Source organism: Zootoca vivipara, chromosome 4, assembly GCF_965207765.1.
Source record: "Zootoca vivipara chromosome 4, rZooViv2.hap1.1, whole genome shotgun sequence".
Taxonomy (NCBI): domain Eukaryota; kingdom Metazoa; phylum Chordata; class Lepidosauria; order Squamata; family Lacertidae; genus Zootoca; species Zootoca vivipara.
The window spans coordinates 43,776,731-43,793,195 of NC_142587.1; the positions used below are offsets into that span (position 1 = coordinate 43,776,731).

At 37.3% G+C, this 16,465-nt stretch overlaps 1 protein-coding gene across 15 annotated transcripts in view; it reads right to left on the bottom strand.

Moving 5' to 3' along the window:
* DMD (dystrophin) overlaps positions 1 to 16,465 on the bottom strand; it is a 1,006,777-nt gene that overhangs the window by 263,968 nt on the left and 726,344 nt on the right. For all 15 annotated transcript variants that reach the window (XM_035114386.3, XM_035114388.3, XM_035114384.3 and 12 more), the window contains one exon: positions 2,600 to 2,811. In XM_035114386.3, the coding sequence (XP_034970277.3) occupies positions 2,600 to 2,811 (212 nt within the window). The remainder of the gene's footprint in view (positions 1 to 2,599; positions 2,812 to 16,465) is intronic.

The following is a 16,465-nucleotide window of genomic DNA, read 5'->3' on the forward strand; positions in this document are numbered from 1 at the left end:
ATTTAAAATGATCTTCCTGACTATACATAATAATTATGTATCCTATATATAAACACCAGTGATAATGTGAATATTTGATATTGTTACTTTGCTATTTCAGTGCATAAAGGAAGGTTTCCACTGAAACACACTGGGCAATTTGCTATTTTATTAAAATTCCCAGGATTTTTAAGCACCATTTTGAAACTTGCCTCTTTTATGCTCTCCTCCAATTGAAGAACCAGCCTTTGCTCCTGTCAAGATCACTTTAGTATTTCATTTGCCTTCACTGATACAGCCTATAGTACTAATCAGTTCTACTGCCTGGATAAGATAGAGGCAATCAAAGGTGGCAGAGGAATTGAACATCATAGTGCATCACAGAATGTAAAGTGATATCAAAGAAGTAAGGGAAGGTGGTAGTTCACACAACACATGCCGGACAAAGTTAAAGATGCTCAAAAAACAGAATCATGAGGAAGTTTATGTGTCTTTATGTGATAGGAGATCTGACTGATGAAGAACATTGTGTAAAATGAAACTATTCACACTGCTTCAACAACAACAAAAACCTACTGCATCAAATATATGGATGGAACTGGAAGGCTGTTATCCACTTCCACTGCCCATCTTAATCATTCATTCATTCATACATACATACAATCAAATGAAAAATGGTATTTTCTTCAAAAAGATCAGTGTGTATTTCCCGCCCCCCTCTTCATCTCTCAGTATCTACACACACACACACACACACACACACACACACACACACACACACCTCCTATATCACTGATCTTAACCAGACTACACTCGGTAAGGTAGGGATGGCTAACCTATTTTGGGCTAAAGGCTGCATTGACCTATGGTCAACCCTCTGAAGGCACTGCCAAAGTTTATGTGGCAATTTTTAATTTTTTTTAACAAATGACACATTTGAGGAGTGGCATAGGGTCACAAAACCTGGTGACATGACAGAATCACAACGGGACACCCTAAAAAAGTGGCCAGTAAAATATGTATCATGGTATCACAGTGTGGCTTCGACTGGCCAGCTGAACCAGGTGAAGAAGAAACCTATTTACAATGGAGAAAGAATCCAGTCTAATATGTGATTATATCCTGAACTACAAATAATAAAATAATACAACTACAAAAAATAAATATAATAAAAAGAAACAGTCTGGAGGAATGTTATAGTCAGTTACAACCCATATATAAAAGATGGGAAAAGGATCAGGCAAACTGCAACCTTACTATAGCATAGGCAGAATGGTCTTGGTTGTTCAAATGTGTTCTGAGAACATTAATATGAATGAGACTGAAAGAAAATTTGTTCAAATCCATATATCTATGGTACCTCTCTCCTCACGAATCAAACAGGATATATCGACTGAATTAATTTTGTTGGGTGTTGCAGGAAATCAAAAGTGGACAATAGCCACATATTCTAGGTGTTATCTATGGTGTGTAAAGGGTTATTAAAGGGTACTGCAACCATTGGTGCTCCTATGGCTCAGTAGGTAGAATTTATGTTGTGTGTGTTTCAGCCCTTTACTAGTTCAGTTCTCTGTAACTTGGGCTCAGAGTTAGTCCTGTTTATAACTGGTTTAATAAAGCAACATTGTGCTGTTGCATGGTGGCACTGTGTGAGTAGATGCACAAGGAACCCACCAAAGGATATTACTTTGGAGATGCGTACAAAGTGACTTTTTTGGAACAGGATCCTTGACGTAAGTCAAGGCATTTTGGGATACCACATATCAATAAATCTCAAATCTGCATTTCTTTGTTTACTGAAAACAGAGCTAAGAGAGAAAGACTTGTATGTTGCTACTAGCCTACTAACAGGTGCTAAAGTATGTATCACACAACTCTGGAAAGAAAAGTGGACCTTAACATTAACGGAGTGAATATAGAAGGTTTTGGAAATTGCTTTGATCACCAAACTTACTTACCAAAGAGGATAACCAAGAAGTAGAAAATTTTATAGAAAAATTGGCATCTTTTCTTAATTATTAGAATTTTAAAAATCTATGATAATATAAAAAGGTAAAGGGACCCCTGACCATTAGGTCCAGTTGTGGACGATTCTGGGGTTGCGGCGCTCATCTCGCTTTACTGGCCGAGGGAGTCAGCGTACAGCTTCCGGGTCATGTGGCCAGCATGACTAAGCTGCTTCTGGCGAACCAGAGCAGCACACGGAAACGGGTGTTTACCTTCCCACCGGAGCAGTACCTATTTATTTACTTGCACTTTGACATGCTTTCGAACTGCTAGGTTGGCAGGAGCAGGGACCGAACAACGGGAGCTCATCCATCACGGGGATTCGAACCGCCGACTTTCTGATCGGCAAGCCCTCCTAGGCTCTGTGGTTTAACCCACAGCACCACTATAATTATTTTCCACTAATATAATCATCTTTCCCCTATCTACTATTATCCATAGTACTAATCCTTGTATTTATCACTCAAGTTCTCCATATAAAAGATTAAAATGAGCACAAAAGGCTATGATTCAACTATTAACACAAACTTAAATTGCTTATGTGGAAATCAGAAGCCATTTCTGAGCATTAAAAAAGAAAGAATAGTTCTTCATTCATTTTTTCATTTAGTACCTTGAGTTCTGCGTTCTGCTTCTTTAGTCCTTCTACAGTGTAAGAAATCTCCTTCCATGACTCAAGCCTGGCTTTCGCACATTCCAGAACCTGCTCAGCTTCTTGCTTGGCTTCCAACCACTGTGTTGAATCTTTCAACATTTCATGTAATTGCTGTCTTCGGTTCTGAAGGTGCCCCTGAACTTCATCCCACTGGTTCTGTATCTTTTCAACTGATGATATACAAGGGGAAACCAAAACATTAATCCTTACAGGTAAAACCCAACAGCAATGCTATTTCTGATTTCAGTAAGGTGATGAGAAGGAGATCAAGAGCCTTCTGTTGGCAATATCCAGAAGTCCCCCTCCTCTATGACCGGGGGGAGGGGGGACCAAGCATTTGGGCAGAAGAGGGACAGATTGTACAATTCCTCCTTTGCCTGTCCACTTGACAAAAAGCTTTTTGAAAAAGAAAAAGAAAAGAAAAGACAACAGTAGCTTGCTTAGGGACCAGTTGCCTATATTTCCTGGCTACAGAGTTTCCTTTAAAATTTCCTTTAATGTTCAACCAGCAGAAAAATGTAGCCTAATAGCATCTTATTGGGCTAGTGAAAAAAATCAGGCTAGTAAATTATGTGTACTTATTTACAAGGCTACATAAGATGGTTTGATGTCTCCTTCAGTCTGGCACTTTTTATGGATTGTCACCAATAAATCTTGTTAAAATATATAATTGCATAATATAGTAATGCATAGACTCTAAATAGATTTCACTATAATAAATTAATAAATAATAATTTATTATTTGTACCCCGCCCATCCGGCTGGGTTTCTCCAGCCACTCTTCCAACAGAAATTAAAATATACATTAAAATATCACACATTAAAAACTTCCCTAAACAGGGCTGCCTTCAGATGTCTTCTAAAAGTCTGGTAGATGTTTTTCTCTTTGACATCTGGTGGGAGGGCGTTCCACAGGGCGGGTGCCACTACCAAGAAGGCCCTCTGTCTGGTTCCCTGTAACTTGGCTTCTCGGAGTGAGGAAACCACCAGAAGGCCCCCGGCGCTAGACCCCAGTGTCCGGGCAGAATGATGGGGGTGGAGACGCTCCTTTAGGTATACTGGACCGAGGCCATTCAGGGCTTTAAAGGTCAGCACCAACACTTTCAATTGTGCTCGAAAACGTAGGCTACTGTATAACCAACTACTGTGTTTTTCTGAAAATAAGACACCGTCTTATATTTATTTTTCCTTTTAAAAAAACAAAACCCACTTTGGCTTATTTTCAGGGGACATCTTATTTTTCCCCTCCTCCTCCTCCTCCTCCCGTGGCTGGCATTGCTGCTGCGCCTATCACTATGTCTTATTTTCGGGGTATGGCTTATATTCCTTGAATGCTTAAAAATCCTGCTATGGCTTATTTTATGACTACGTATTAAAATAGGGGAAACAGGTATATAACCAACTGTACAAATGACATTGATTTCATTAGCCCTTTCCCAGAAAGCTAAGGATCTAAGGATTATCTCAAGCAATGGCAGTATGGTCAGAATTAATCAGAATTGGCCATTTAGACTGAAAAATTATGTGAATGTCTTAATTTCTGACAATATATTGTGTTAATGTATTGAAGCCTTATTGAAATGAAAGATAGGATATAAATCTTTTATAACAAACAAATATATTATCCCAACTAGGGATAAAACATCTAGTCCTTTTCCAATCTCTTGTGAACACAACTTTGACTTATATTCAATAAATAAACTGAATATATAACACAACTGCATATTTTTTGTATGATACAGCTGTGCTATGGAACTGTTATGGTACATGAAATCAGTACAAATTACAGGTCTCTTGAGCAAGGAGATCTTACTCTTTCAAACAATGGAGAGGTGTTCATTTGTAAATACAGATTTCTCTATGACAAGCATTTCCCTGTTCACAAAGTAGAGAAGCAAAGCTTCAGCCCAGGTTCCATATGTCTCAAGATGTTAATATATGTACATATTGGAGTTGCTATGCTGTAATTGGTTAGGTTCATGTTGTATGCATTACTGAATACCATAACAAAAAAATCAATATTATCTATGTAGGACTTGCACAATGAAGACCACAATATGGGCACACACTCACTGTAATGATTTACAATATACAAAGCATCTCAGGTTAGTATGCTGCCTTTCCCAGTTGGCTCAGAAAAATGAAATAATTTTTTTGGGGGGGGATTATCTGACCACTCCGATCAAGTTCTCCACTACTTAAATACTGCATGACAAATAAAACACCAACAGGAAACGTTCATTAGAGAAGAGTTGTTGTTGTTGTTGTTTAGTCGTTTAGTCGTTGCACTGCCTCCCGCAGTTTGGTCAAACTCATGTTCGTAGCTTCGAGAACATTGTCCAACCATCTCATCCTCTGTTGTCCCCTTCTCCTAGTGCCCTCAATCTTTCCCAGCATCAGGGTCAGAGAAGACATAAATGAGATATTTATATAATTCAGGCACCACTGATTTATTACCAAGTAACCCAAAAGTATCACACATATAACATCTATTCATTACATTATTTTTACACAAAACTGTTACTTCCTTTTAATATGGAAACTGAGAATAGCTGTTGAAATAGAAAAGACAATCCTTTTCAACTAAGTGTAGAAAGAATATACTTAACATTAGTTAGTGCACTAGAAAATAAAGTTATTCCTTACACCTGATCAAAATTGGTTCTCTATCTATTCATCTTCCATCCTTAACTATTTTGTAAGCAAAATAGTCTGCAATTTTTTAATCATTTATTAGCAGTCATTTTAAGCGTTTCTTTGAAGATGGCTGTTTAAGTATTCCTAACACCTTATTCACAAAGCTGAGTTTTGTGTGAAGGGATTTATCAGTTTATGAAACATTTCCCTTGCTTGCCTGACCTCCACTATTAGAGGGCAAGCAGTTTGTGAAAAAAAAGAACATTGCTTTAAAACATTTTCTATGGATGTGAGCTCAATAGCAGGAAAATGGTAGAGAAGAAATTTTGCAGCCCGACTTAGAGCCCTGGCTAGGGTTATGGCTTAGCCTCATAAAACCTCAAACATTACAATGAACATATGGTATTCAGTGGAGGGAAAAATGAGTTCTTTCCCTAGCCAGTGACCCTTATTTGAGAGCATGAAGAGCTCATTCCTATGGACGTTATACAGAACTCTGAAAAAGTCAAGAATAAAAAGGTGCCAACTGTACAAATCCACTGCTCCAGAAAGGATTCTTTCTAGCTTTAGAAAAGGAAACAGGATATTAATAGTGTCTTTCTTACTCTTTTCCAGATAAAGCGTTCCTCATGAAAACTGAAGGTAATACAGTCCAATGGGATAGATGAGATGAGTAATGATTTGAGCCACTGAGTTGTGGCATTATAGCCAGTGTGGTTTACAGTTAGAGCGGTGAAGAAAGAACAGGGAGATCCATGTTGAAATCTGCATTTAGCCATGAAACTCACTGGGTTACCTTGGGCCACTGTCTCAGCCTAACCCCACAGGTTGTAAGGATAAAATGAGTCTGGGGGATGATACTTGCAAGTCTCTATGACCTCCTTGAAGGAAGGGCAGGGTGAAAATAACAAACAAACAAAGCAGCTGTGATCATATTCATTTACAAGCAACAATATGAACAATATCATTGGCAGCAACACAAAAGAGCTTGTGAGAACATCTGGGCACTCTATAATGACCCATATGTATAACTCAAATGGGATGCTAAAGTCACTGGGTATAGACTTCAATTCTAATGCAACCAGGAGGTGTTTTCCAGCTCCCCACCCTCTTCCTCCCCACGTTCCTCCAAGCTGATTCTATTCTTGTTTGTATGAACGCTAAGGAGAGTTAATAAAATAATTAAAGACATAGTGATAGGATCTGCTCAGTAATAGCATCACACCTATATACTTTTATAAAGTTTTAGATTTTAAGGCCAAATTTGCTGTAATGCCACAGGTCCAAAGACTGGAACTGCTCCAGCTACTAGCACAATCAGATTCACTTTAGTCGAGGAGGTTTGCCAATTTCAAAGTTGCTATTCAATTTATTTTGCATCCTCCTGAGGTGCCTCATCAGTTTAGTCAGGAAGTACTGACACTGGAGCAAATTACATTTAAAAGCCAAACATTGGATAACTGTGTTGCAACATGTTTACCATTGATTCAGCAGTCAGAAAAGGACAAGATCAGCAAGTAAAGCCACTAACTTTGAGCCCTATTTTTATCATGTTTCTGTTTTGCCATAGTTCATTTATGGATAAGCTAAATACAATTCTATTCACAGGTAAAATGAAAAGACCGATGCCAACTATCCGCACTATTCTTTCTCGAGCAAAATGGATTTATGAGCAAAATCAATCAACACATTTACTGTAATAGGTTAGATCTAAAGGGTAAATGAATATTATTTGAAAGTGGAGCTATAGCTAGTGGTGCTTGTGTCATGGCAGATGTTATTACTTAAAAATATTCTAACACCTTAATTAATACTATCAATTATGCCACTCTGATCTAGCCACAATTTTGGGCTAACTTCCTTCTCCAATATTCACCTGAGTTCCACAAGGAAAGAACCCAAGCAAAATATCAAATTGTTGTTACTACTATTATTGTTGTTAATTTATTAGATGTGATGTGATCAATCACCTCAAGGCAATGTACAATGAAAAAGGCAAAAACAACACACACACACACCATGTCTTTGATGTTTCCTAGAAAAAGCAGATAGTGGGTGACTGTCATATCTCAACAGTAATGCTATTCCACAAAACAGGATCAGCCACACTAAAAGTCTTTCTCAGAGTTACTGCAAAACATGAGATCTGTGGAACTTACAGGAGAAACTCCTTCACAGACCACAGAAATCTACTGGGCATAAAAGGGATAAGGCAGTCTTCTCAAGTAACTTGGTCCTGAGCTATAGAGGGCCTTATATGTACCAACACATTGAACTTGGACCAGCAGCATATTGGCAGCCAGTGCAAATCCCACAAGCAGGGTGTTAAATGCTGGCTGTAATTTGTCCCCACAAGCAACCTAGTTTCTGCAACCTGCATTCTGCAAACTTGAAGCTTCTGGACCAATCCCAAGGGTAGCCCCAAGGAGAGTGCATTGATGAGGTTACCAATGAAATATTCAAACTATCCCAATCCAGGAACAGCAGTCGCCACAATCAAAGTTGGTAAAAAGCACTAACAACCACCAGCCTATGTTTGAAAAAACAGTCCAGCCAATTGACTCTTGGAAAGCTGTCAGCCCAAGATATGGCTCTTAGTATTGCTTAGGGTAAAAGATAACAAGTTATCCTTTGCACATACCTTCTGCAAGTTTTACTGGTTTTTTGTGATTGGGGGGGGGGGTGTGTGTGTTTATTTATCCCAACAAGCTCTCCTTGTTACAGCCTTGTAACACTAACTTTTTTAGATACAAAGAATGAAAATGGAGGGAGGGAGAACACTACTGTATAAAATGAGCAGAAAAGGAGGTGTTTTATTCTTTTCATGTTCCATTCTGTAATACAAAATGTAATTTATTACTTATAGTTGTAAGGATATTAAACTGTTGCTTTCCTTTCTATGTTTCTAGTTTAAAATGGGATTTTAAATTTGGTTTTAATACCAACCTAGAAGTGCACTATATAAATATTATTACAGTTGGCAATAATTAAATATACTGTATGCACATTTATCAAGAGGTATAACATTTCAGATAACTATAAAAGAAAAATGTAAAAAACAGTTTGTGGTGCATAACCTGCATATCATTCTGCCATCATTTGGGCCAGAAGTACATTAAGTCTGTTTCAAATTTATCGGCATTAATCCTTTTAATGTGATTTTTGCCCTCAATATTTCTTCCATTTACCCCAACTTTTCAATTTTCAACTCCTTTGCAAGTATATTAAGTATGTTTCACATTCTAAAGTGGAAACATTTTCTCATTCTTAGCAACCAGAAAATCCTATGGGGTTTTTAAATGCCATTCACAAAAAAGCCATTTTTGTTTTGTTTTAAAAGAGACTGTAACTAGTGAAATATAAATTTAATAAAATAAATGAATAAATGACATAGTTGACCGCAGGATGCGTCATAAGGCTTAAGATACTTGTTTCAAAAAGAAATTGATATTTCTTTATATCCAGTTAAGCTCAATTGTAAGTATTGTTTAAGCACAAAATAAAGTTCAATCCTTGTGGGTCTAAGATGGTTTAGAACTTGTGGGATTTTTCTGCTCCAGTGAGAGCACAGGCCCTCATTTGGTGTTAAGAAACAGTTTGTTAAGAAGAATGCTGTGTGCCAACTATGCTTTTTTAAAACCTTTCTCAAGGCTTTTGATTTATTAAATTCTTTCACTAAATAATAATACTTTTTTTTGCTTTTTCTCACACTGGGCCACCTGGTAGGTGGTTTTCTCTACTCATCGGTGATGCCTTACATTTTTGCTCTTTATATAGCACAGGCACCTTATAGTTGAAAAAATGAAATCCCCCAAGGAGTCCTTCAGAAACCCATGAGTATTCTAAAGTAGCTGTAGAGAGTCTTACCAACATATTTAGGTTTTAGATTAATCTAGCACATCAAGTAAAGAACTGTAGCTGAATTAAATAGCAAAGATCAGCAAAGTATTGAAAGATCTACGTAATCTTCCCCTTCTCAAAATATTTTGAAGAATGTTAAGGAAACAACTCATTAATTTTTGCCCATTCTTCATCCTGTGGTTATTAACTAAAGGTGATGATGTATGTAATTATTTATTCTTAGTCCAGTGTTCCGCTCACACTTATGCTTGAACTTTGACTGAATTCTTAAACAAGCTGTTTGAGGGAACAGAGTTTCTAATTAGGAATTTAGCTGCTGTTCATGGATGAAGGAACTTTTAATAATCATTCCAACAAAACATATTTAAAGGGAATCTTTCTCCAGTAGTGCATTTAGAAATGGGACATGGAAATAATAAAATGGCGTTTCATTTTCTCTGAACATAAACAGAATGTTATTAGCATTATTAAAATAAAGCAACTCTACTGAGGCACTTAAAACACTTTTATACTTACTGATGCAAAAAATATTATGGTCAGCTTTGAAGTTTAAAGCTAGAAATGTGTGAAATACATTACCTACCTAATGAAGCATAAAGCCAACAATTTTGGATTTTTGAATGCTACAACCTCCATTGCTGACTGCCACACATCCGTATTTACACTGTATTTCCTGATAGTTCTAGCAGCATATCTGCTAATAAGAATGAATAATGTATTCCAGCTACTGTCTTCCTCATCTTTTTCTCTTGTTCTGGTACTTTCAGAAAAACTTATAAAGGTTTTCCTTGTCTCTTGGATCTTACTAAGGTGAAAATCTTATGACTACTTCAAATATGGCAAAATTCCCATGCATAAAACATGAAGACTAAAAAATGGCATCCAGGTTCTGTAGACTATCATGTTTCATTGTCATCATCATTGTCTGCTTATTTCTATGCCGTTTCCCCAGACAAGTGTACACAAACTGTCTCACAACATATCAAATGAATAAAAATAAGGGCATTTTATGACATTTGAAGCAGCCCTTAAGTGTTATCTGAAAACATACAAAGGCCATATATTTCCTCTTGCTTTCCTAGATTAGTAATACAAGATTCCACAGCTAACCCTCAAACTGGGTTTTTCACAGGTAACCTGTGAAGACTAGAGAGATGCACATAGAATATTTTCTGTGTATATAGTTGTTTATTAATTGCTTTCCAAGATGATGTGCAAAATATAATAAAAACTGCATAATCTTAAATATTGTTCATGTTCTTAGAATTCTGCTATGAGAGTCATTATAGTAAGCAAGCAATGGGGCGCTATCCAGATGTTGTGAAAAAGAACTCTCATTAGCCATGACCATTGCTGATGCTGGCTGGGACTTATGGTAGTTGTAGACTCAAACATCTGCAAAGCAGCATGTTGGCTATCCCTTTTTAGGTGAACAATCTCGGATGATAGTCTTTCAGCAGAGAGGACAGAAAAATGAATTATCTTTTATGTCACTTTGGAAAGTTAGAAAAGCCTCACATACATTTCTTTTGCTAAATAAATCACGCATGCACGCACGCACGGCACGCAGAGAGAGAGAGAGAGAGAGAGAGAGAGAGAGAGAGAGAGAGAGAGAGAGTTATAAAACCATTTAAAACATCTCTCAAAATACTCTCTCAAAAGTCATCATTCGTATGCCATCCTTTGATGGCATACAAATTTACAGGATCAGGCACTGTTAAGATGTGCCTGCCTTTGCAAAATCTGATCTTTAGGAAATTAATGGTTTTATCATTTAAGATTTAATAAGCAATTTTTAATGTACAACAATTCACATTAAAAAAACGCAGTTTAGAATGTTTAGAATGCACCTATGAGAGCAAAGTGATGGAGAACATGTCAGAGATGACACCTGGTACTGTTTATCACTCACAACATGGAAATATTTACATCACAAGACAAATCTCTTTGGCAAACTAGAATAAACTTTGCCCTTTAAAGGACTGACTGCAGAGCTGAAATATTTCCTCACTTGTCATAACATTGAGATTAGCTTCTGCTAACTTTAACATGCAACTTTTATATGAAAAGTAAATGTTTTACAACAGATAGTGTGTTCAGTATGGATTAGGGCCCATCAATTCTGATTCCTGATTAGTCACTTAAATTGCTTTCAACCATCATCTTTAAAATGGGCACCACAATAATGTAAAATGAGAATGACCCCTGGATTTGTGAATAAAAAGGTAAAACATATAACTACATATTTTGTTTTTACAGTTGTACCTTGGTTGTCGAATGGAATCCGTTCTGGAGGTCTGTTCAACTTCCAAAAACATTCGACAACCAAAGTGCGGCTTCCGATTGGGTACAGGAAGCTTCCTGCACTCAATCGGAAGCTGCAGAAGCCACATCGGACATTCGGGTTCCAAAGAACGTTTGCAAACCGGAACACTCACTTCTGAGTTTGCAGTGTTCGTGAACCAAAACGTTCGAGTCACAAGGCATTTGAGATCCAAGGTACAACTGTATTATTAAATGTTTTGACATGAAGTGGTTGTCCTAAAACAGTTTACAGAAATTTTCCTTTCTTTTAAAAAAGAAGTTGAAGCTCACCATTAGTTTCTTACTATTGCTGGAGTGATAGTCTAAACTCTCAGCTTTTAAATCTAGCCCACCCTTCTAACAAACCTCAAAGTGAGTTGGTCCTTGTCCTGACTACATACATCCCATTCTTGACTCTTGGTGTGCTTGGCTAGTCCTTATTGGATGGGCTCCAGTCTAGAATACAACAATGTCTAGAATAAAACAAAATAATTTTAGTTTTGGACACTAAGGTTACCCCAAAGAAGGGAAATTAATGATCCTGTATTGGGTCGGGCAGGAACAGCAGATTCAAAAGTAATGCAGTAAGTGAGAATTTTCTTAATACACCTCCAATAACAAAGTGCAGCATAGCCTGACTCAGTTCATTGATTACAACAGAGCTTTCCAAACTGTGGGTCACAACACGTTAGTGTTTCGGCTGCAGTGTGTAGGTGTGTCGCGTGAACGCTACCCGCGCTTCTCCTGGGGTCGGAAAAATGTTAGTTTAACCTTCGGTTTGCTAGTAAAACTTAATTACTGTGTCACAAAACCAACATGAAAAGTTTGGAAACTCTGGATCACGGCATTAATACAGTGATGCCTCGTAAAACGAATTTAATTCATTCCGTGAGTCAATTCGTTTTGCGAAAAATTCGTCTTGCAAATTGCGGTTTCCCATAGGAATGCATTGAAATTTCTTTTTTTGCCCATAGGAATGCATTAATTAAATTTTAATGCATTCCTATGGGAAACCACGATTCACAAGACAATTTTTTTGCAAGACGCATTCGTCTTGCGAAAAATTTGTCTTGCAGGGCATTCGTCTTGCGAGGTACCACTGTATACCGTATATGTCTGTGTTCATATTGGTACCATGAGAGCAATTTCATATTTACAGTTACATAATTTTTACTGCTTGATAAACTATGGCTATTATGAAGTTTAATCACACATAATTGTGATGCATTTCTTAACGCAGATCATCACTTAATGGGAAGAAGGCTGGAATGAGATAAAGTACTGTTTGAGATAACATATCTGTGACAGTGGCTACATTATCAGTAACAATGTGACAATAGAGTTTATCATAAAGCAGTGACTTTAGAATTTATCATGCTCATTGTGCTGACACTATTTAATTTCTCCAATAGAAAGAGATGCTAGGATAACCCTCTGATTTGGAAAGCAATTTTCCCTAATCCCAGATGTAAGTGAATGTGCATATCTCAGCTGAATTTGTATATTCTCCAGCCATTATGCACAATTTCCAACAAGCCTTGGGAAATGTGCATTCACTGGCTGGATTTTGTATACGATCAGAGATACTTCACATACTCATTTCCCTATTGGGTAACTCTTCTTTAGCTGGATAAACTTCCGTCCCCTGGTGTACATACTCATGATGACGGACTCCATGGTCCAGCACCTGTGTGCGTGTATCAAGGGGAGAGAAGTTGTACATTTTCCCTCTCCCTGTGCCGTGTAACTGACCTGGTAACAGCTGAGATTTGTTAAAAGGGGTCTGTACTCCCACTGCTTCTTCCTCCTGCTTGGCTGATCAGTGGTAGGTTATTGTTGGTCATGTAAGATCTTGCATAAGCAGCTCTGATAACCTCTAGCCTGGATTACTGTAAGTTGTGGGGCTGCCTTTGAAGATGGTTCAAAAGCTCCAGTCAGTTACAGAATGCAGCAGCCAAGATGTGAGCATACAACACCAGTTCTGACTTGTCTGCATTGGCCTCCCATTAGTTTCCAGGCTTATTGCTGGTTTGACATTTAAAGCCTTATATGGGTCAGGAACCCAATTCCTAAAGGATCACCCTCTTCCCATGCGAACCTGCCCAGAGGTACAGAGAGTGGTGAGCAGAGAATAGTCCTTTTCCATAATACCCCAACATCTTTGGAATGTCCCAGGTCTAGCACCAACTTTACTTACATTTCAGTGCTAGTTAGAAATGCTTTTAGTTAACTGGACTTACGTGCAGCTTGAATGATACTGTTATTAATTACTCAATCTAGCTTTAGTGTGCATTTTAAATAATATCATGTCCTATTTTAATATGACTTTAGTTTTAATGTTTTATTGCATTATATACATATCATAAATTGCTTTGAGGCTTTTTAGTGTAAAGCATTATGTATGTAATCAATTAGAGCTATCAAATCAGAATGACAATATTTCCTATGAAGCACAACTGAACTTGAATAATTGTAATTATTTACAGTGAATGGGGTAACACATTTATTTGAAAGTCTGTATAGTCTTTCCAGTATATACATATATAGTCTCTCTCTCTCTCTCTCTCTCTCTCTCTCTCTCTCTCTCTCTCTCTCTCTCTCATCCAACACGAAGTGGAGATTTATCAGAATTACTACTTCTAAGCTAAAGTCCAAGTTTCCTTTGTTTCTTAGGTTATATATGCTTGCATTTAAATATTTTCTGGTGTTCAATTGTCAAAACCTGTGAGAAAGAGATATGGATAGCACTGTGACAGTGGTGATGCTTATTTCATTAAGATACCATGATCAACAGCAGTGCTGTAATTCACAGTGGTGGTTTCATATATCCTTTTGTGTAAGTGAATGATAGGTTGAAAATTTTGCTATAAAGCTGTCAGACAGCAAGTTTTTCAATAAAAGTATTTTTATTACTATATTGGTCTGGATTGAGACACAGCCTAAAATGTTTTGCAGTGTACTTGAGCCAAAGCTCTTTTAGCAGCCACTAGTAATATATCGCTAGGTCTATTTGGATGAAAACTACAGAGTTTTGTGTAAAAAGTTATTAAAGTAGGTATGGGATGTGGCCCAGCTAGCGATCACCTGCTAGTTCACAAAAGCATAAACATAATTAACCAACTATACACTAACACTGGGTGGTATTCAAATTTTACTCACAGCAGGTCTAATGAAGCAGACCCAACTAAATCATGTTCATTAATTTCAATGGGTCAAATCAAAGTAAACCTTTGTTGAATACCACCCAATGAACTCCATAAATAAGAATTCATACATATTTAACAAGCAACAAACACTCAAAAGAACACAAAGACTCAAAAGGCGAGTCTGCAGAATTGAAAAATGGAAAAATTAATTGGTCTTAGAGAATGGATACATTTAAAGCAAATACTCTAGTATTTGCGCTGCAACCCCAGAGTCGGTCACGACTGGACCCAATGGTCAGGGGTCCCTTTACTCTAGTTTTAAAGGCAATGAAAAACTGGAAAGGTTAACAAATGCAAATAAATCAACAGCAGAAAATCATAGTACAGGATCCCCCACCCCACCCGCTTATGTGTAACTAACTTGCCTGCAACTGCGTATGTACATACCATGTTTCTCCAAAAACAAGACACCGTCTTATATTTATTTTTCCTAAAAACAACAACACTATGGCTTGTTTTCAGGGGGTGTCTTATTTCTTTCCTCCTCCTCCTGCCACGGCTGGCATTGCTGCTGCGCCTATCAATATGTCTTATTTTCGGGGTATGGCTTATATTCCTTGAATGCTTAAAAATCCTGCTATGGCTTATTTTATGGGTATGTCTTAAAATATGAGAAACAGGGTAGCACTGGGAAATAATTAAATTCAAACCCAGAAATGGAGGGAGAGAGCTGGAGAATCCTTGTGGTTCATGAGGAGACCCACCCCAGAGCCCAAAGAGAACATCAGTAAAGGCAGAGAAAGCCACAAAGAGACCAGAGGTGCAGCGGGAGTTTGTTTATGCTGCTCAGCCTCCTCAACTAACAGCTGGTGTGTTCTGTAGCACTGCAGCTAGTTTTCTGTGTGTCCTCCAGCCTCCTGCCAGTCTCAGAGCTTCAATTCTAGTTGTGGATTGGATACACTATTTTTGTTATGAATTGGAGAGAGAGTGACAGAGAGGGTGTTTTAAGGGGTGTTTAGAAGGTGCTCCCCACTTGACACAATTTCATATACACGCAGGGGTCTTATGGGAAACCAGAACAGAGAGAAATTACACAGGTTATGCTTTTAGCAAATATGTGCAATGGTCTTACAGACCTTATCAACCTTATTAACAGACCTTATCAAAAGGAGTAGAAGATCATATCAGTTTGCTAAGATTTATTTTGTACATTAGAACTTTGTGACTGAGATCAACCACTCTCATATAGGGAATGCAGTTCTGACGAATAGTGTGTATTTATGCATTTTTTTTCCATGTTTAATAAATAGTTCCAGTGATAACCTTTGCTACATATTAAGAAAAATAACCCACAAATCTAAATTATAGTATCATTTAGATAAATGTAGTAGCTTTTCCCTTTAAAAATGTCACACTCACATAGTTATCATATGATTTCATTATGCTTCTCAAGTAGACTGATTACTCTTGTGAGTGCTGATTTGAAATCAATGCATGGCAAAGAATAATAGCTAACTCAAGTAGAACTTTCATCAGCTAAGGCCTCCAACAATCATATACTATACTTGGAGAATATTTCATTAAATTTGAGTGGCAGAAAGTTATAGCAGTATGGATTTTCAATTCTAAATAAAATGCAGCCATTAACTTCTTTTGAAAACACACACTTTTTGATGATAGTATATTAACTACAAGAAAATCAACAAAATAGAGTAACTTAATTTCTGTTCAATATGATCTTTTAAATAAGTTGCATAATTTTCAGTGCTGTAATAGCACCAACGCATAGAACTAAGAACTTAGCTGAGAGACTCACAGATGTGTGAGAAGTTTCCTAGTCTTAAAAAAAGAAAGAAAATGCAGCCAAGGTAGAGCT